This window comes from Sminthopsis crassicaudata, chromosome 4 (genome assembly GCF_048593235.1).
Source record: "Sminthopsis crassicaudata isolate SCR6 chromosome 4, ASM4859323v1, whole genome shotgun sequence".
In the NCBI taxonomy this organism is placed as follows: Eukaryota; Metazoa; Chordata; class Mammalia; order Dasyuromorphia; family Dasyuridae; genus Sminthopsis; species Sminthopsis crassicaudata.
Window position 1 is genome coordinate 277,998,883 of NC_133620.1, and position 21,531 is coordinate 278,020,413.

General features: G+C 37.4%; 1 protein-coding gene across 6 annotated transcripts in view; it reads left to right on the forward strand.

The window, feature by feature from the left end:
- The window catches only part of MED20 (mediator complex subunit 20), a 123,439-nt gene that overhangs the window by 3,282 nt on the left and 98,626 nt on the right, over nt 1-21,531 (forward strand). For 3 of the 6 annotated variants that reach the window (XM_074310945.1, XM_074310949.1, XM_074310946.1), the window contains exons 3-4: nt 5,833-6,086; nt 12,440-13,126. In XM_074310945.1, the coding sequence (XP_074167046.1) occupies nt 5,833-6,086; nt 12,440-12,655 (470 nt within the window). In that variant the 3' untranslated portion in view covers nt 12,656-13,126. Of the gene's footprint in view, nt 1-5,832; nt 6,087-8,974; nt 9,029-12,439; nt 13,127-21,531 lie in introns of those variants that run through there. The other 3 variants (XM_074310948.1, XM_074310947.1, XM_074310951.1) reach the window with 3 other exon arrangements.

Sequence of the window (21,531 nt, forward strand, 5' to 3'; positions counted from 1 at the left end):
TTATATATATATTTTTTATAACATTATCCCTTGTATTCATTTTTCCAAATTATCCCCCCCTCCCTCTATTCCCTCCCCCCAATGACAGGCAATCCCATACATTTTACATGTGTTACAATATAGTCTAGGTACAATACATGTGTGTGAATATCATTTTCTTGTTGCACAATAAACATTAGATTCCGAAGGTACATGCAACCTGGGCAGACAGATATTAGTGCTAACAATTTACATTCACTTCCCAGTGTTTCTTCTCTGGGTGTAGCTACCTCTGTCCATCATTGATCAACTGGAAGTGAGTTGGTTTTTCTTTATGTTGAAGATTTCCACTTCCATCAGAATACATCCTCATACAGTATTGTTGTTGAAGTGTACAGTGATCTTCTGGTTCTGCTCATTTCACTCAGCATCAGTTGATTTAAGTCTCTCCAAGCCTCTCTGTATTCCTCCTGCTGGTCATTTCTTACAGAACAATAATATTCCATAACCTTCATATACCATAATTTACCCAACCATTCTCCAACTGATGGACATCCATTCATCTTCCAGTTTCTAGCTACAACAAAAAGAGCTGCCACAAACATTTTGGCACATATATGTCTCTTTCCGCTCTTTAGTATTTCTTTGGGATATAAGCCCAGTAGTAGCGCTGCTGGGTCAAAGGGTATGCACAGTTTGATAACTTTTTGGACATAATTCCAGATTGCTCTCCAGAATGGCTGGATTCTTTCGCAACTCCACCAGCAATGTATCAGTGTCCCAGTTTTCCCACATCCCCTCCAACATTCATCATTATTTGTTCCTGTCATCTTAGCCAATCTGACAGGTGTGTAGTGGTATCTCAGAGTTGTCTTAATTTGCATTTCTCTGATCAGTAGTGATTTGGAACACTCTTTCATGTGAGTGGATATAGTTTCAATTTCTTCCTCTGAGAATTGTCTGTTCATATCCTTTGACCATTTATCAATTGGAGTGTTTTGTTTTGTTTTTAAACTGGGAGGACACTTGGGATACTGAGAGGAAATTTGATAAATATTGGGAAGGCAGAGCTATTTACATCTTAAATGACTATTTAGATAGACAGACCCAATTATCTTGTGGAGTGTCTCACAGGGATCAGTGTCTGGCCCCTTGCTAATTAATTTATTGTTATTATTATTATTATTGATTTGGGTAAGGGAATAAATGGTACAGTAATCAGATTTTTCAGGTGAAAGAAATCTGAGAGGGATAGCTAACTCAGTGGATGACAGAGTAAAAGGATTTAAAAGAATCTTCACAGACTATTAGAAAGAAGTTAAATTCAAAAAAGTAAATGTCAGGTCTTACACTTGAGTTTAAAATAAGTCAATTCCACAAATATAAGATAGGGAGGTTTTTTTCTTGACATTGGAATTGTTCCCCTTTGTGTCTTTACAATTTCATTCTTGAACTTGTACCATTCCTTTTGAGCTAACTTCCACTGGAGCATTTTGTTCATGGGATCTTACATATTTTTGCTGAATCCTTTGAAATCTCCAGATCCCTAGAGTGTATGCCAGACTATGTGAAGACTTCCTCTCCATCTCTATCACAAACTCTGGGAGGAGGTTATCACTTCCTCCCCAGGATACATCCTTTCTGTCCTATCAATCAGTTCTTCCCTTTTGTTGAGAACCAAATCTAGAATAGGATTTTCCTTTGTTGTTATAGGCTAGAACTCTATACTTAAAACAAGGATTCTTACAAGGTGCTAACTCAATGGAATTGATAAATACAATGGTTATCTAGTTTAGCATGGTGAATTATGGTTCTCTAGTTCAGTACTTAGTACTTAATATAGTTCCACAAGATTGACACCTATGATAATGTAATTAGAATAGAGCATATAAGCTGGGACAAACTCAGCCAGGGTCAGAGCCAGAGAAGACGAGGACTGGAGCCTGGAGCTCAAGCTCTGTGAGCCAAGGAAACAGATTCATTCACTGCATCTCATACCACCATGGTGGCAGGCCTCCTGTACTTCCACCACTGAGACCAAGGCCAGTCTGAAAGGCTCTGCAGAAAGCTAGCTGAGCCCCAGGCAAGGAGACTATAAAGAATTTGGACTTTACACTTTAACACCTGGCTGTTCTCCTGGTGATTACTGAAATGAAGGCTGATTCCAAGACCTCCAGAAAACCAACCGAGAACATTGCATTGTATTACAGTCTTATTTTCTTTGTAGTAATGGGGGATAGAAAATTGTATTTATTACTAATTTGTTACTGTTGGCTGTTATATACACTCTATTATAATTACTTTATCATAAGTGTGAATCTTGTGGAATTATATTAAGTATATGTACTGAACTAGAGAACTATTAATCACCATGCTAAACTAGATAACCATTGTCTCATCAATTCCACTGACTTAACACCTTGTAAGAATTCTTGTTTTAAGTAGAGAGTTCTGGCCCATTACACTTTGTTATGTCCTTCACATTTTTGAGGGATAAAATTATGACTAAAAACAAATTACTAAGTTACTAGCTACTTGCTATTTTCATTAAAGAGAAAGGATTCTAGCAGATATCTTGGATAATTTAAAGTCCATATAACTTATATCATGTCTCTGTATCAACCTTGTGATGTTTCCCAAGATCTCCATTTATTTCCTCTTTCTGTCCCAGTGGTTATTGTGTACTCCAGTGATAATCACTATTATTTCTTCCTCTTTTGATCTTCACCTACAATTCTTGGATGAATCTCTTCAGACTTTTCCTCTCTGAATTTGGACTTTATCATATGAGTATGCCGTCTTAATATAAGATGCACTTCATTTTCGTTTACTCTCTTTTATCTAGTTTCTTTTGAATAAATTTTACCCATCCCAACTTAGAGCCAAGAGTTTCATTGCAGCAAGTCTCACTGATACCTTTGAGGTTAAATTTGCCTCTATGCTTTACAATCCCTCAACCCACTTCATCTCTAAATTTTGGCCATTGTGTTTAAACCAAAAATTTTTTTTGTGTGTATGGGATGCTGTGAGCTTTATTACTACTTGCTGCTTTCTTGGATTTTGTCTCTTGAAATTGAATATTTTGACTGCTAATTCTTTCTTTTTTGTAGCTTTTTATGCTAATTTAGTAGTCTTCTTCCTCTTCCTTTCTTTTTTAGTTTTAAAACCTCTTTGATTAGATTTGCAAGAGATTTGGCAAACATTCTTTCTTCTCTATGTAATAGTATTTTATTTTTTCCCAATTACCTGTATTTTTTACATGTGATTTAAAATCACATTAACTTTTTTCTATAATTTTTATTTACTTAAATTTTTTTAATTAAAACTTTTCATTTTCAAATTATATACATAATTTTCAACATTCACCCCTAAAAAAACCCTGTGTTCTAATCTTCCCCATTTATTCCCCCCACAACAATATATCCAATATATATTGAACGTGTGCAATTTCTCTATACATATTTCCACAAATACCATGCTGCTTCAGAAAAATCAAACCAAAAAGGAAAAAAAATGAGAAAGAAAACAAAATACAAGCAAACAACAACAAAAAGAGTGAAAATACTATATTGTGGTCCACATTCAGTTCCCACTGTCCTCTCTCTGGGTACAGATGGGTTTCTTTATCACAAGACTGTTGGAACTGGTCTGAATCACTTCATTATTGACAAGAGCCATGTCCATCAGAATCGATCATTGTATAATCTTGCTGTTGCCGATTCACATTCATTTTTATAAAAATGAATTTTTCTCCCTCCCTTCCCTTCCCTATTCCCCAAGACAGCAAGCATTCTGAATAGGTTACATGTACAATTATGTTTAATATATTTCTATATTAGTCATGTGAAAGAAAAATCAGAACTTAAGGGGAAAACTATGAGAAATAAAAAACAAAAACAAAGTGAAAATAGTGTGCTTCAGTCTACATTCAGATTCCATAGTTCTTTCACTGGAGATGAATAGCTTTTTCCATCATGAGTCTAGATGGATAGCTTTTTCCATCATGAGTCTTTTGAAATTGTCTTAGGTCATTGTGTTACTGAGAATAGTTAAGTCTTTCATAATTGGTCATCACACAATAACATCACACTGTTCCTGTGTACAATGTTCTGTTCCACTGAGCCATAGTTCACATAAATCTTTTTAAGATTTTTTCTGAAATCTGCTTGCTCATCATAGCTTTTTTTAGCACAATAGTATTCCATTACATTTATGTTCTGAAATTTGTTTAGCCTTTCTCCAATTGAGGGGCATCTCCTCAATTTTTAATTCTTTGTCACCACAGGAAGAACTGCTATAAATATTTTTATACGTGTGTATCCTTTTCCCTTTTTTATGATCTCAAGTATAGACATAGTGGTGTTGCATGAGCAAAGGGTACCACATCAAAGCTATCAAATTGGCTAAGATGACAGAAAGGAAAATGAAAAGTGTTGGAGAAGATGTGCAAAAATTGGAACACTAATATATTGTCGGTGTACATGTGAACTGATCCAACCATCACAAGAGCAATATGGAACTCAAAGGATTATAAAACTGCAGACCCTTTGTCTGCAATGGTAGTGGTTTATATGACTATAGTTTTAATTTCTTTATCTGAAATCTGCTTATTCATATCCTTTGACCACTCATCAATTGAGGAATGACTTGTATCCTTATAAATTTGATTGAGTTCCCTATATATTTCTGAAATGAGGCCTTTATCAAACTGACTGCAAAAACTGTTTCCCAATTTTCTGTTTACCTTCCAATCTTGGTTGCATTGGTTTTGGCAAACATTTGTTGGTTAAAGTCCATCTCTGGTCAAGCATCTTTCACTACTTTTTGTGATTTGATCTTTTCTCTCTTTTTTCTCTCTACATATAGAACATCACAGTGAAAGAATTAATTTCCTGGGGCCTCATTTGGGGTAGCAATGGGAGGCCTGAGCCTCTCTGAACCAAATCAACTGGTCTGTTCCTTGGACCCTATTTTGAATTTGCTGGAGCTTATCTCTGCTATTATTGACATATACTGAAAATTAACAGATTTACATTATAATTTGCATTTAAGTTTTATGTACATCAAAGAAAATAGTAGAGTAGAAAGAGCATAAACTTTGGAGTCTTGACTTCACATCCCAACTTGATGCTTAAACTTGTGTGCTCTGGGGCTTCTTGTAATCTCCTTAGCCTCAGTTTTCTTCTCTGTTAAATGAGAGAATTAAACTAAATGATCTCTGAGGTCCTTTCTAATTCTACAGCTATGATCATTTTTTTTTTTTTAATCCTTTTGGTCCAAAGATTTTGGGAAGAGATATGACTTATATTTATACTGATATGGTACTGGTTTTAGGTTCAGTTATGGAGAGCCATTTGGGGTGGATTTCATTTAATCTTGCCATTCCTTTTAGTATATACCCACTGTACCCTTCTGTGTAGACAAAAAGGCTCAGACTGGCTTGGGAACTGAGAAGTGTTGTCTTGTATCTTAGCATCTAAACTTTTTGCTTCTCACTTGTGAAGACACTTCCCATGAAAGATGATGACAGATTCCATTGGGACATATGTTGGTCTAGATTCTTTATAAAAAGCTGGCTGGATATTTCTGGGCAGTATTTAGGGCTAAAATTGTTATTGCTTCTTGATCTTTTCATCCTTTTATCCCTTTTCCTTGCAAATACTACAGGTTTGACCTGCTGTTGCTGGGTAAATGCCTAGACTATCAGCAGTGGTCTTCTTACTCTTAACATCACTAAACTTTTCCCTTGGAAAGGACCCCAAGGTCTTCTCTAGTTCAACCTTTCTCACCTTATACACTGAATTCTACGTTGTTTTGGATTTGGTAATGAGTTGGGCCTTTACTCCCTTGTAGGCCAGGCTGGGAAGCTGATGTATGTGATGCACAACTCAGAATACCCTCTAAGCTGCTTTGCCCTCTTTGAGAATGGCCCCTGCCTCATTGCCGACGCAAACTTTGACGTGCTCATGGTGAAGCTCAAGGGCTTTTTCCAAAATGCCAAGGCCAACAAGATTGAGACCCGTGGCACTCGATACCAGTACTGTGACTTCCTGGTGAAAGTGGGCACTGTCACCATGGGGCCCAGCGCTAGAGGCATCTCTGTGGAGGTGAGTCTTTGGGAAAATGGGGTTAGGGAAAACCTGGAGGGGATACCCCGCAAACAATTGGGAAAACTACTAAATCTTGCAAGTGAGAATAAATAGTAAGTTTAGAATGTTTGAGCTGCAATGAATTTTAGACAATACTTAGTTTGAACCCCTCCTTTTATAGATGAGGAAAATCAAGCCCCTAAAAGGAAAATAACTTTGCTGAGATCATACATATAGTGTGTAAGTAGTAGAAGGGACACTGGAACTCTTGTGTTCTTAATTACATCCACCTTTCTACTTGTGTGTGCCAGATTCCTGCCCCATTATTTTCCCAGCTACCTGTTTTTATTTGCTTAAGAGACAGTAATTCTTAGGAACTCTGGATATCCTAGGGAAAGGAATTCTATGGAAGAGAGGGAGATAGAATAGAGAACCATGCCTTAAAGTGAAGAAAGACCTGGTTCAGATCCTACCATCTGACAAATGTTAGTTATGAGGCCTAGGGGTTGCTCATCAGACAAATTATTGATCTATATTATTCCCATTTTATATTTTCACATCATAGTTCTCTATATGAAACCATAGTTCAAGGACATGCCTTTTCCTCTCTTTATCACCCATAAATGTGGAAAATGAATCTGTACTTCACCAACTGTTAACCTTCTTCCCATTAGGTCTGAGAAAGATTAGTTAGCTGAGGAATGGAAGGAGATAGTAAATTTGGGAAGGTAATAAGGATTTGTACTAGCCAATGATGATGATAATTAATATAATGCTATACATAGTATTCAATTTGATCCTCATATCTTTGTGAGGTAGGTGCTATTATTCTTTATATTTTACACATGAAGAAAAAGTACTGCAAATGCTATTCCTCTGTACAAACTGGTAGTTAGCAATTGTTGTGTAGAAAGTGTATTTATTAGTGCTGAGGGGTGCTGGTGGGAATGGGAGAGGAGTAAGAAAATTTAGAGAGGTCCTTGATCATTACTTCTGTAGGTCTATCTGATGTCCCTATTTGTCTTTGATATGCTCTAGGATAGTGATAGGCAATCTTTCAGAAATGATATGCCTAAGTTCTAAGCTTTTTCCTTCTAGTATGCCAACTTTTCATGAGGTTGTAGAATGGGATTATATTTATTTTTTAAATCTTTTTTGCTGTCTCCAAACTCTTAGACATCAGTGACAGCTTGTTGAAGTGGAAAGGAAGGGGAATGCAGGGACAGCATTTGGGCTGATAAAAATCCATCTATGTATCATAAATTGACATATTAACAAATATTTATTAAGCTATTATAACAGTTGAGGAAAACTAACTGATAAAGTAACAACTTAAATAGAATATAGCATTCTGAACCTGTTCTTTCCCACCTTTCCTCTGAGAGGAAGAGGGAAATCTGTTAAAGCAAGATACCATGAAACAAAATTGATAATTGCATTTAATCCAGATTGTGATGTCTTTCAAATGTTTTAACAAATATTAAGAGGGGCAGCTAGGTGGTGCAGTGGATAGAGGACCAGCCCTGAAGTCAGAAGGACCTGAGTTCAAATCTGGTCTCTGACACTTAACACTTTCTAGCTGTGTGACTCTGGGCAAGTCACTTAATCCCAAATGCCTCAGCAAAAAAATAAATAAATAAATAAATAAATAATCAAATATTAAGAACTATTTTGTGTAAGAAGCTAAGTCAAATACACATTTTAGATAAAAATTGCCACCATCCCCATGGAGCTCACAATCCAGAAAGGGGAGAAGACAGCAATTCAGACAGCTTTAATAAATACATTATAAATATGTTAGGTGAAAAAAACAGTGCTATTAATAGGGATTTGGGGGAGAGCTATATGTAGCTCACATTTCTGTAGCACTTTTAAGGTTTACAGATTGCTTTCTTCACAACAACCCTATGCAGTAGAATGATATCTCCAGCTAACATGAGGAAATAGGATTAGAGAAGAAAAATATCTTATTCATGGTCACATAGGTCAATTGTAGTGGATAAGGTGTCATGTGAGTGAGGCTTTGAAAGATGGTTAGGATTTAATCATCTATAAAATGAATAAAATTTTCAAGCTTTTTTCTTTTTTAAAAAGGAATATTATTTCTATAGATACAATTTGATTCACGACTTATTCACGACTTTTATAAGTAGCCTTCATTAAGCCAGTCTTTGTAACAAATATTGAAAAAGAGGAGAAAATGTAGTTTATCAAAACTAATGGACATATACCAACCATTTTTTGGCAGTATGTACAATATTGTACATCCATAATTCTTTACTGCTGCAGTGAAGGAAATCCATAGGTGAATTTTTTCAATTATTCTTCAGCATTAATCTTAGTGATTAAAATTATGCCCCAATTTTTTTTTCATCTGTACATATTTTTGAACTTAAAGACAAAGCACTGTCTCCTTCTCTCTTTTATTTTGCTAAACTCATATATCCAACTATAGTGCAGATACCCATATGAAACCTTCCCACTTTGTTCTCCATGATTACCTTCAATAAATGGGACTTCTCAATTGACAGAAAATAAAGTGCATTGCAAAACTTAAAAGTTAATGTCATGATATATCAGGTGTGTATTTATTTAGACAGAGAACTCAAACTCTCTTTCGAATACTGGCTCTCTGTTAGTAGGGGGAGGTGGGATCCACCAGGGTGGAAAGTTCTTAACAATAATTGACATGTGGGCCCATTGTGAGGGATACTAGAAATCACTAGCTAAGGCAGTGCTTGGACGTGATCCCTTTCCTTAGTAAACTCAACCATGGCCTTCTTCAGCCCTTTGTCCTCCTTTCTCCTCTTCTGTCAGCCCTCTGGAACACTCTTCTATACTTTGAATCAGACACTTCTAATTTTCTCGCTAATACACATGGATCTTCTTTGTCATTTCTGGTCTAGAGCAGCAGAAGTAAAGCAGCAGCATCAGGACCCTGCAGTCAGTATTTGTAGAAGGTGAGCCTTAGACACAGGTCTTCTGTTCAGCCACCGTACCATATTGCCTCTTTCCTTGACTGCTTACAAACTTCCTTTATCCTGCACCTCTTCCTCTCCCTTTCTGTTTTCTGGTGCTCGCTGAAAACATTGCTTTCTCCAGAAAGTCACATTCCTTGGTATTGTTCTTAAGATTATCTGTTTCTCCTTTCATACTATTTTTGATCGACATAATCTGCATTTCTAGCCCCTTTTTCTGTTACCTTCATGTAGTAACTTCATCTCTTCCTTTAAAGCTTTCTAATCTCTTAAGATCCTTGTTATTGCTAAAGCCTGAACTCTGTACATCACTCTTGCTTCTCAGTAAGTACAAGACCTCATTTTAATCTTCCCCACCCTCTTTGCTCTTCAGATATGTTCTCTTTAAGAGTCTCAGACTCTTAATTATCTCAACTTCTCTTCAGTCTTATCTCATCTAAGCATAGTGGTCAAATTTTAGGCTGCTGCTACTACTACTACTACTTAATATTTTCTACTTGAGAAAGAATATATTAGGGTCCACATGTAGGTGGACTTTTGATGTAATTTGGGAGTGGTGTTTTTGCCTGAGAAAAGGAGATTCACAACTAACTACTTGTGTGAGCTGTGGCTTCTATGTTAACTCCATTACTCCTTATGCGTTTGTCATTATTCTAGGTATCACAGGAATTTTCACTCACTGCATTAGCTAGTCTGCTTCTTAGATCATGCCACAGGAAATTCAGCCTTGTCTTTTGGTCCTCAGGGTAAGTCTGGAGGACTGATTATCCAGAAAAAAGTCCTGTTGTAGAAATAGCAGGGAAGCAGGGAGGAGGTTTGTATGGGTTAGAAGATGCCTAAACTATAATTGTCAGTCTTTCCAAAAATATTTGTTAAATGCCTAACATTTATTTAATATTGTGTTCAATGCTTTGGGAAGATGCCAGGAGACATAAGGGCTTTTCCTTGAGTAGCCTTCCTATAATGAGCATAAATATCTCTTTTCAAAAACTTTGAATGATCTCCCTTTGCTGCTCCATAAAATATCAGCTCCTGATTCTAGTATGTAGAACTGTCTAAAATCTGGCTTCAGCCTACTTTTCTAAGTCTCAAGCTTTCTGTTGAATTCTCTATTTCCTCCACGAAATCTTCCCATTGATTCCGCTTATTCTTTCCCTTCTCTTATTTCTCATAGCACTTTGTCTAATTTTCTATTTTTATTCATTTATCCAACCAGTCCTTCAACAAATATTTGTTAAGTACCTACATTGTGCAAGGCAATGCCTTAATTATTGGAATACAAATACAAAAAAAAGGAAATAGTTCTGCTCTCAAGGAACACGTACGATGAAAATTAACTTGAGGCACAGTGGATAGAATCCTGAACTTGTTAGTCAGGAAACCCCAAGAGTTCGGATTCTTTGTCAGGCACAAGTTGTATGACCCTGGGCAAGTCTCTTAACTGTTTTCAACCTCAATTTCTTCATTTGTAAAATGAGGATAATAGCACCTACCCTCCCGGGTTGTTTTGAGCATAAAAAGAATAATATTTGCATAGTACTTTACCAGTTTTCAAGTACTATATAAATGCTAGCTCTGTTGCAACAATTATTAACTACAAGATATATACAAAGTAATTTCTGGAGGGCTTTAGCAACAAAGAGGGTCAAACTAGGATTCCTACTGGAAGTGGAACTTAAACTGAACTTAGAAGAAACCTGGAGATTATTTAAATTGGAGGAAGGAAGAAGCACATATCAGGCATGGAACAGCCTGTGCAAATTCTGAGTATGGATAGAAGATGGAATGTTGTGTATAGGGAACAACAAATAGCTGGTGTAGTTAGGATGTAAAGTACTTGAAGGAGAATGATGTTTAGTACTTCTCAGAAAGTTAGGCTAGTCCTTCATGAGTTTATATTTTGTCCAGTGGCAAAGCAAGTCTACTGGAATATTCTTGAGCAGGACAAGGAGATGCTGAGATCTCTGCTTTATAAATGGAGAACAGAAGGGAATTTATGTAGTACCTCCTGTGTACCAGGCACTGTGTCAAGTGCTTTAATGAATGGCAGTTCTGATGGTATGGAGAGGGGAGAGACAAGGGTAGGATCCAGACTAGAAATAGGAATGGTATAGTTGCCTTTAATAATCCAGGCAATAGGTGATAGCCTGAAGTGAGATGGTTGCTGTGAGTAGTGTAAGACAGGATTGGATATGAGACTTATTTTCTCTCATAAGACTTTGACACCTGATTGGGTTTGAGGGGTAAGGGAAGAAGTGTCAAGGATAGTCTCCTGATTGCAAACCTGAGTAATTGGCAAGATGGTATTACCCTTGATAAAAATAGGGAACTTAGGAAGATTACAGATTTTAGGGTAAAGACAATGAATACTCTTTTAGATGCTTGAGTTTTCGATGCCTTTGTGAATTCTTTTGGAGGTATCCAGTAGGCAGGTGGTAGTGTAAGAGTGGGACTTACAACAGAAACTAAGTTGAATATATAGATTTGGGAGGAGTTCAGTTAAAATGATCATAGAACCCTTAAGAGGTGATGTAGTCTCTTATCAGTCAGACATTGAATAAAAAGGCCTTCTCAAGACCCTTTTGAGGTAAACTGAGAAATACTCAAGACAGGTAGGAGAGAGCAATGTCACAAAAACCCAGAGAGGAAAGTATGACAGAGAAGAGGAGCTAATCATATTAAATACTTCAGAAAAATATAAATCCATGAGGAGTGAAATAAGGCCATCAGAGTTTGCAATTAAGAGATCATTGGTAAATTGGGGGGAAAAGAAAAAAAAAAACCTGCTTGAGTTACAAAGTGAAAGCCAGATTACAAATGATTGAAAAGTGAAAGAAGAGGACTCAAGAGGTCAAGTACAAATGACTCTAAGAGGATGGTTGTGAAGATAAGGGGAAGAGATGCTAGATGGGAGCTTGATCAGTTGGTACATGATATAGTTTTTTTGTTTTGTTTTGTTTTTGTTTTTTTAAGGAGGAGTAAGATCTGAGATGATTATAAGTAACAGGAAGGTAGCCAAAGGATAAGAAGAAATGGCAAATTAGGGATTTTTCAGTCCTTTGCATTTACTTCCTCATTCTTGCTTTTACTATAATTAGTTGCTTTTGTTTTTTCCCAGCTGTTAGGTGATAAATTGCTTAAGAAGACTATCAGTGTCATATCTTGCTTATTGATTCCTAGCATAGAGAGGGAACTGATGAATGTAGTCAGTTCAGACATAGAACATAGATTCAGATCTCATCTCTATAATTATGGGCAAGTCTTTCCTTCCTGTTAGGGCTAGATGATATTAAAGGTCCTTTTTAGCTCTAATCCCATGATTTTAGGGCTTGTATGTATTAGGTACTTGATTGAATCAAATTATTCTCAATCACATATCCTTTTGGCCCCTAGGTGGAGTATGGCCCTTGTGTGGTGGCTAGTGACTGCTGGAACCTGCTGTTGGAGTTCCTGCAGAGTTTCCTGGGCAGCCACAATCCAGGGGCACCAGCAGTGTTTGGGAATAGACACGACGGGGTGTACGGTCCTGCTGACACCATGGCCCAATATATGGAACTCTTCAACAAGATTCGAAAACAGCAGCAGGTGCCTGTGGCTGGGATCCGTTAGTGTTTGGGGAGCTGCAGAGTGATTGGTGTTGCCAGGGTGACTCCACAGGAGATGAAGGTGGTTCACCCCAGTTCCTGACTCCTGGAACTCAGAACAGAAAGGCCAGGCTTCTTGTCTTCCTCTGAACTTACAACTGTGGCTTCTATGGGGCTTTGTACTCCCTCCACCAACACACACATGCTCAAGAGCACGTGTACACACACACACACACACACACAAAAGATCCTCTTCCCCCACATCCATGTAAAGTGGTCTTAAGATGAGCCTTGTTGCTCTTGACCTATTTTGAAAAGATGGAGAAATTGGAGCTTTTCCCTCCTCTTTCAGGAAGACAGGCCAGGGGGTAGTAACCTTGCTTTGGCAACTGCCATCAGCCTCCTGACTTCTGTGGCCTTGGCCCAATTCCCCATTTGGATGGGCTGTTTTTATGTTCTGATAATTCTGTAATAAAAGCTTGTTCCTTTGGTCTAAGGATATGGCTGGGTTTCTGTCGTGGAGATGGGTATGGGAGTCTCACAGTATTCTTGTTTGGGTTCTGTTGAGTTTTGCTGAAGTGATTGATGAATTGGATAGCCTTGGGTGTTTGCTAATTTGCCTTTACTCTCTTCCCCCTTGAGGCTTGGAAGTTGGGCCCAGGAGTGTTTGTTCTTGGCAGCTGTTTTGAAGTTTTTCTTTGCAGTCTTTGTGTGCCTAAGATGATAGGCAGGGGCACCTGAGCTGTTTCATAAATCACTTCCTTTATAGCTTCATTCTAATGACTCTGGGAAATTAATCTGGCCTCCTTTATGCTAACATCAAAACTAAGTATCTTCTTAATTTATCTTGGCTTAAAGTTTATGTGAATAAAGGGATTTTCCTCATCTTTCCCCCACCTTTTCACCTTCAGATCGTCCGAGTACAGCCAATATTCTTATTCCCTTCTCTTCTTTCATCTTCTCATCTGTAGCTAGTCCATGGGAAACTTGGAAACTACCAGGGTCCCCATTAATTCCCAGGCCAGAGTTGGATACTTTAGAGCAGGGGTTCTCAAACTACTGCCCTCGGGCCAGATGCTCCCGATGAGGACGTTTATGCAGCCTGGCTGGTTATGGCAAATGGGCTGAGGGGTGGAGACAGAGTGTGTTTTTGTTTTTACTATAATCCGGCCCTCCTACAGTCTGAGGTGAACTGGCCCACTTTTTAAAAAGTTTGACCACTGCTTTAGAGAGTATTGCAGACAGCTTAGCCTGGAGAAGACAAGATTTAGAGGGAATGTGATAATTGTCTTCAGGATTTGAAAGGCTAAAATGTAGAAGACACATGGATTATACTTGTTTTGCTTGATTTCAGAAAATAAAAATAGAAGCAAGAGATAGAAGGAAGTTGCAAGAAGACCGATTTCAGTTTAAGCAAAAAACTTTCTGATAATTAGAGGCTGTCTAAAAATAAAAAAGACTGCAAGAGGAGGCTTGTTCTCTCTCTTGAGGAGGAAAGACAAGCGGAAACTCTAGTACCATTTGCCAGGTATGCTGAGAAGGCTATTCTTGCTTATGTTTGGGCTGGACCAAATTTTTGTGTTTTGTTTTTTTTTTTTTTTCCCCCAGCTCATGAGATACTGTGATTCTTTGAATGTAAAATACAGAAAAGACCTTAGAAATGATTTAGTTCAACTCCCATTTTTATAGAACAGGAAAACAGCTCATGTTATCAAATGAGGGGAGGAAGTTTTTCTGTCTAATGATCTTTCTACTGTAATTTTTTTTTTTAGTTTCCTGTGACTAGTTTTTCCTTAGCTTTTATTTTTTGTTGTTGGTATAGACCCATCTAATGGCAGACCTGCAGAAATGGCAAGCTAAGCATCAGATGGCTTATTTTAGACTTTTATTTCTTACATGTTAGCCCACTACTTACAAATGTCCCACCATTATATGGTTTGTAGAAATTATGTGTGTCTTTTGTGTCCATCAGATCCCATACAACCTTCCAGAATCACTGAATGTCAAAACACGAAGGGAACCTAGAAATATCTAGTTCTGTCTAGTTCCGCATTTTTATTATATGGATAAGGACCCCGACACACTGGGATTAAAATCATACAGAGAACTAAATACTTACATGTGATGGATGATGGAATTTTCTGATATTAAAAATACGTATATATGAACTTATTTTTTTAAAAATTGAAAATGTTCTAATTTCTGGGACCCTCCTAGAGTCAACCCTGGGTTGGAGTTAGTACCTAATTTTGAATCCTAATTATTGCCGCTCACTAATTTTGGAAAATTGCTTAACCCTTCTTTGATTTAGTTACCCCATCTGTATGAGGAGGAAGTTGGTCTCTAAGGAACCTTTCAACTCTGAATCCTAGGATTCATATCCTTTCCTCTCTTGCCTTGTGAGCTTCTTAGACTTGAGGATATTTGTTTATGCCTGGAATTCTATGATTTGATTTCTTGAAAGTGTTAAGTCATATTTCCCTGTGGGAAATTTCTTCTGTGACTGGGGAGGTTGATAAAGGTCTACCTTCCAAAGAAGATCCCTTCTCCATCATGTTCCTTTCTACCTACTTTTCCAATTACAAGATCATCACACACAAGAAGAAATCTATTCATTTGCTTGAGCATGCTAACTAGGGGAATAGTTTGTTTTGCTTTGAAGGTTAGAGTGTGAAAAGGAGAAGAGTCAGTGAAAGAAGAGAAAGCCTAAGTGGCAGATTTGTTGAATGAATGAAGAAGGAAGGAATGAAACAAGCAGCACTGTGCTAAGCTCTTGGGATACAATTATCTTCTATTTATCAAAGGCCTGTTATATGCAAGGAGATACAAAGTTTCTTTCCTTCCCCCCCCCCCAAAAAAAAGGAAACTAAATGGTTAGATAGTAACTATCATGGGTTTTTTGAAATGTAAATTAATCCAACTGTCTTCAGAAACACATCTGATTTCAGAACATAGCCAAAACATAAAAAGAGATAGATGAGACAGTCTGAGTTGTGTCCTGACAGCCACCAGGAATCTTAATCTAGGAATTAGAAGAGTGATTAGCTCTGAATTAACTAAATGAAAATTCCTCTTGACTTTTCTGAACTTCAGTTTCCTTATCTATATAATGGAGTAATACTACTCAAGCTTATTATGGGAAAATATTTTGTAAAATTCATATGTTATATAAATGCCAACTATTATTGAATGACAAGACAGGTATTCTATCATATAAAAATCCCACTCTTAAATCTCCTAAATTTGATAACCAAAACAAATATAATTCCTAAAATCTGGGTAGTAAAGTTAACCAAATGAATAGAAGTGTTTGGAAGCGATTTGGAGAGGGATTACTAACTACTTTGGGAATGCATTATCCATTTTATTTCCCACTATATTATTCCCCCATGGTGTTGACTTTTTTAAAAGATTAAAATGAATTGAAATTTATCTTTTTTAAAACAACTCCCTTGGAAATTGATTCATGGGAGTATAAGTTTCTTGAGAACAAGGACTATCATTTGCCTTTAAAGAAAGATCCCCAGCACTTAGCAAAGTGCATGACAACACAGTAGACACTTAATAAATGTTGACTAATTAATTGATAGAAGCACTTTTGATCATTGGAGACTGTTAAATATCATTTAAGATCATGACAGACAGCTGTGATCCATCACAAAACTAGGATTGGAAGAACATATACCAAAGAGGAAATGGAGATTCAAACATTTATCAGGTGCTTGCCATGCACAAGACCAAGCTAGACATTGGCAAAGTAAACGATAAAACACTTCTGCTTTTAAGAAACGTACATTCTTCTTAGATGTTATAGGATCATGAAATTCAAAACTGGAAGGGACTTTATAGATCTAGTTAAATCCCCTCATTTTACATGAAGATAATGAAGCTCAGAAAGATCATTTCCCCCAACATCACACATGTTATAAATTGTAGAGATGAGATTTAAATCCAGGTCCTACCTACAGGGCCTCTTTCTAGTATCTTAAGTCACCATTGTAGAGATATTTAAATGAGAAGCTAGCTTTGTTACTAACTAGCTAGGTGACTAGAAAATGCTTAAGAACATAAAATCCATACAAATGGGTATGTTGGTTGCTGCAGGAAAGTTGTCTTGTGATCAGGAATCTGTTGGAAGGTGATGGTTGTGGTTGTGTCTTGGTTGATGATTTGGTTATTGAGAAGTAGAAGAAAAGCCTCTAGAAACAAAGGCTTGATGACAGGAATAATAAAAATCTGCTGCCCATCCCTCCCCATCCACTTCAAACAAAATAGTTATTCCTTTTATTATACTTTTTTTTTTTTTTTTAACCTAATGGCTGGGTGGGGGAGGTATTTGTTGACTAATTCATTCTGTCCTTACAGCACTCATTCTTGCTCTTCGTAGTCTGCTGGAAAATGTAGGTGGTGTTTCTACTTGGTGTGTCTTTATCTTGGCCCTTGCTGTACTAGGAGATTTTACCTATTCTTTAAGAGATGTCAGTGACTATAACTTAATAATTGAGTTCCTGACAAAAATATTGCTTCCCTGACATGTATCATAAATAAAGTTCAGTGTTTTTTCACCAGTCTAAGCCCCAGATTTATCTTCCCTGTCACTTGTTGATCATCTTGGAACTTAAACCTGCCAATTTTTCCATCAGATCTCCCCTTTAGCCTCTGTTTTCTTTGACTTTTTGGACCACTTAATTACCTTATGCTTGAATGATTTCAAGTAACCTCCTGGTTATTCCCCCTGCCTTTTTGCTTGTACTGAATCAGAGTGTTCATTATTATGCCACTTGCTTCTTAGAATCCTTTATTGACTTATAGTCATTTTTTCCCCCTTCATAAATCAAATGAAAGCATCTGAGTAAAGCTGGCAGCTGTGGTATATGGTGGGGAAAAAACTAGTATTAGGAATCAGAAGAAACTGCTTTTGAGTCTCTATTCTAGAACTTGCTAGCTTTGTGACCCTAGGACAAATCACATCAACTTTCCCAAATTCTATTTTCTCATCTGTAAAATGGGGATAATAGTATTCAGAGTTAATTTAAGAAAAAAACTTTGTGGACATTTCATATTTAAATTTTTTAAATAATTTATTTCATTAAATATTTCTCAATTACATTAAAAATGTTTAACTTTTTTTTTAAATTTTGAATCCCAAATTATTGCTGTTCCTCTCATTCCCCACTTACCCCTTGAGAAATCAAGTAATAATATTGATAATATATGTGAAGTCAGGCAAAATATATTTCCATTTTAGGCATGTTGTAAAAGAGAAAAAAATTAAAGAAAAATATGTATTTTATACTCTGTATTTAGAATATATAAGTTCTTTCCCTAGAGATGGATAAGATTTTTCATCATGTGTCCTTTGAAATTGCCTTGGATCATTGTTTTGTTCAAAGGTACCTAAGTCTTTCACACTTGATCATCCTTAAAATATTGCTATTAGTGCAATATTCTTCTGGTTTTGCTCACTTTACATTAATTAACAGAAAACTTGCCAGATTTTTCTGAGACCATCCTCCTTATCATTTCTTCTTCCATAGTATTAAAACACATTCATGTATTGCAATTTGTTCAGCTTTTCATTAATTGATGGGCATCCCCTCAGTTTCCAATTCTTTGCCACCACAAAAAAAGGTGCTATAAATGTTTTTGTACATATAGGTCCTTTATCTTTGACTTCTCTGGGTTACAAAACTAGTATTATGGCTAGTCAAAGGTTATGAACAGTTTTATAAACCTTTGGCCATAGTTCCAAATTATTTTCCAGAATTGTTGGTAACTACATCAAAAGTGTATTAGTACCCCTATTTTTTCACCTCTCTTTTAGCATTTATCATTTTCCTTTTCTGTCACGGTAGCCAATCTGATAGGTGTGAAATGGTATCTGAGTTGTTTTAATTTGCATTGTTCTAATTAGTCGTGATTGAGAGCATTTTTCCCATGTGACTATTGAGAGCCTTAATCTCTTCTCCTGAAAATTGTTTTTTTAATTATCCTTGACCAATTGGAGAGTGGCTCATATTTTTATAAATTTGGCTTTGTTCTCGATATAATTGACAGATAAGGCCTTTATCAGACATGTTTGCTGTAAAAAAGTTCACTGTTCTATTGTTGAGCATTACCATTCTCTCAGTGATTCTAGCCTCTCCATTTTGGTGTCAACTTGACTATTCTTATTCCCTCCATATATCAGTTTTCTTTTATAATTTTGACCTTTACAACATGTATCCTATACATTGCTTTCTATTCACTTAATTAGCCATTAACCTAGCAAAGGCTCTTAGAACCTTTTTGTACCTGCAATTTTGTCATAGTCAATCAACCTCCATTGAGCTTCAGAAATTACTTTCTTAAAGGACAGGTCTGAACATATCACCTTAATATTCAATAAAGATAGTGGCTCCTTATTACCTTCAGGAGCAAATATAATATAAAGTTCTCTAGTTTTTAAAGCTCTTTATAACTTGGTCCTTTCCTACATTTACACTCTTATACTTGATTCCGCTCTGTACACTGATCTAGCAACACTGGTCTCCTCACTGTTCTCAGACATGACACTCCTTAACTCCATGCCTTTGCATGGACTAGAATTTTGTCCTTCCTCATAACTATCTCCAAGCTTGTCCAACTTGAATTCTACTTTCTATAGGAGGTCTTACCCCCAGTTTCCATCTCTACAACCTTCCCTTTGAGATTACCTCACGTTTACTCTGTTTTTCACATATGCATATAGTTTTTCCATGTTCTCTTTCTCATTACAATGTCAGCTCATTGAAGAAAGAATTTTTCTTTGTATCTATAGTGCATTTGGCATGTAGTAAATTCTTAGTAAATACTTGTCAACTATTATAGATATATTTTATGGTGTGTGGGAAAGTCAAAAGATACTGATTGTCATTTCTGCCTCATAATGTCTGTCCTGTTCCTCTTTTCTTTATTCACACTGTCACTCAGTGTCACTCTAATACAGCCTCCATCACTCCATCACTCCTAATTGATCTCCCTGCTTCAAGTTTAAACCTACTAGGTTTGAATTCCAACACTGTTATTCATTAGTTGTATGACCTGGCCAAATGGGTTCTATTTTCAGGGGCTGTTTATTTCCTTATCTCTAAAATGGAGGGATTAGAGTAATCTCAGATCTCTTCTAGCTTTGATATTCTGCTGTTATGCAAGACCCTTCCCAAATTAACTGCCCTCTACTAAATCATGTCTCTTTTCTAAAATTTTAAAAACTTCACCTCCTTCAGGTAGCTTTCCCAGATTACTTACTCTGACTGGAAGACATCTACCTCTTTGCATGAGTATGACTTACATAAGGACAAGTGAAAGAAGCAACACATATGCACAACAAATTCTAATTATATAGAGTCAAAAATATATTATAGTGGGAAGGTGAACATACAGAAGCCAGATGTATATACATTATGTTGCATTTCTCCCATTTGGTTGCAATTAAAGGGAAAGGATCTTTTCAACCTTTTTGGTGTTAATGCCCTGGGGTCTGGAGTCTTGTGAAACAGGGAGATGATAAATAATTAATGCTTTGACTCTATTGGGCTGTACTCAGTATCTTCCATGTAGTCTTTTGGCACTTGCCATGGATGATTGTTTGGAACCAGGAACTTCCTATATGACCTTTCCAGACCCTACTTTTTGACCATTTTAAAAACTATTAATCCTTATTGCTTGAAAAGAAACAAAACAACTTGGAGCATGTCAATGGCAAAACCAGTAGTAATGGATCTTTTCTGCTTTTTAGCAGAGTGGCAGAGTAGCCTTGGTTTTTAGGACCTGAATGGCTTACATTAATTTTTAGCTTTTATATAGGGCCTTAAGATTTGCAAAATGATTTACTTTTATTACTTCACTTGATCTTCACAATAACCCCATTATATATATAACCTGAGGTTCAGAGATGACAATTTAGCAAGGTCATATAACTATTAATTGTCTTTGGCAGGAGCCAAACCCAGTTCTCTTTCTGATCCCAATTCCAGGCTTTCTGATCACTTTGCCACCTGGCTTAATGGACAGAGCTGGTGATTTGACTCTGGACAAGTCACTTCACCCAGTGTTACAGGCAACTAATTATCTAAGACTGCAGGCTGAGGTTTTCTCACCGGGTTCCTTTTTACACTAAAGAAAGAAAAAGGTAGTCTGGAGGACTTTGGAGACCGTCTGGTTCAAGCACACATTTCACATCTTTACCCATGTGAAAGCTGAAGTTCAGGGATTACGTGACTTACCCAAGGTAACACAGTTCAGAAGATATAGAGTGTGGATTCAAACCCATGTCTTTTGACTCCTAATTCAAGGTTATTGCACCTCAGGTAGGGCAGGTGAATCGAAGAGGAGAAAAATGAGTCTGTCTCTTGGAGACGGCAGGAAATTAAGGAGCTCCAGGTTTCACTTGTCTCCAGTTTTCAGAGGAAGAGTGTAGGGTGGGGAAAGAAAGAAGGGCGCTGGCCCTTTAAGGAGGCGGGACATGCAATGGGACTCTGTACCTTTAAGAGTCTCTTTGTCTGGAAACCCTCATATTTACTCTCTTGTGACTCAACCAAACTTCTCCCCGCGATTCACAAAAGCCCCACTACGTCGCCGTCCTTTACGACAGCCTCGAGGCTGCCGCCGAGCGTAGGCGGTCGATCCTCTGCGCCGCGCGGTTGGCGGCGCGAGAATCCGTAGAAGAATACACTTGGTGCTGGGCGGGGGCCAGGGATGGGGGGGAGGCCGGGGTCTGAGCGCTGCGCTGTTGGCGCACTGCAGGACCGGGTGGGGGCGGGGCTTGAGCGGGCTGGGCCAATGGGCGGGGAGGGGGCGGGGCCCGGCCGTTCGGTTGTCTCGCGCTCCGGTGACAGCTCGCGCGTGCTGATGATGGCGGTAAATAGAGGGGGGTGGGAA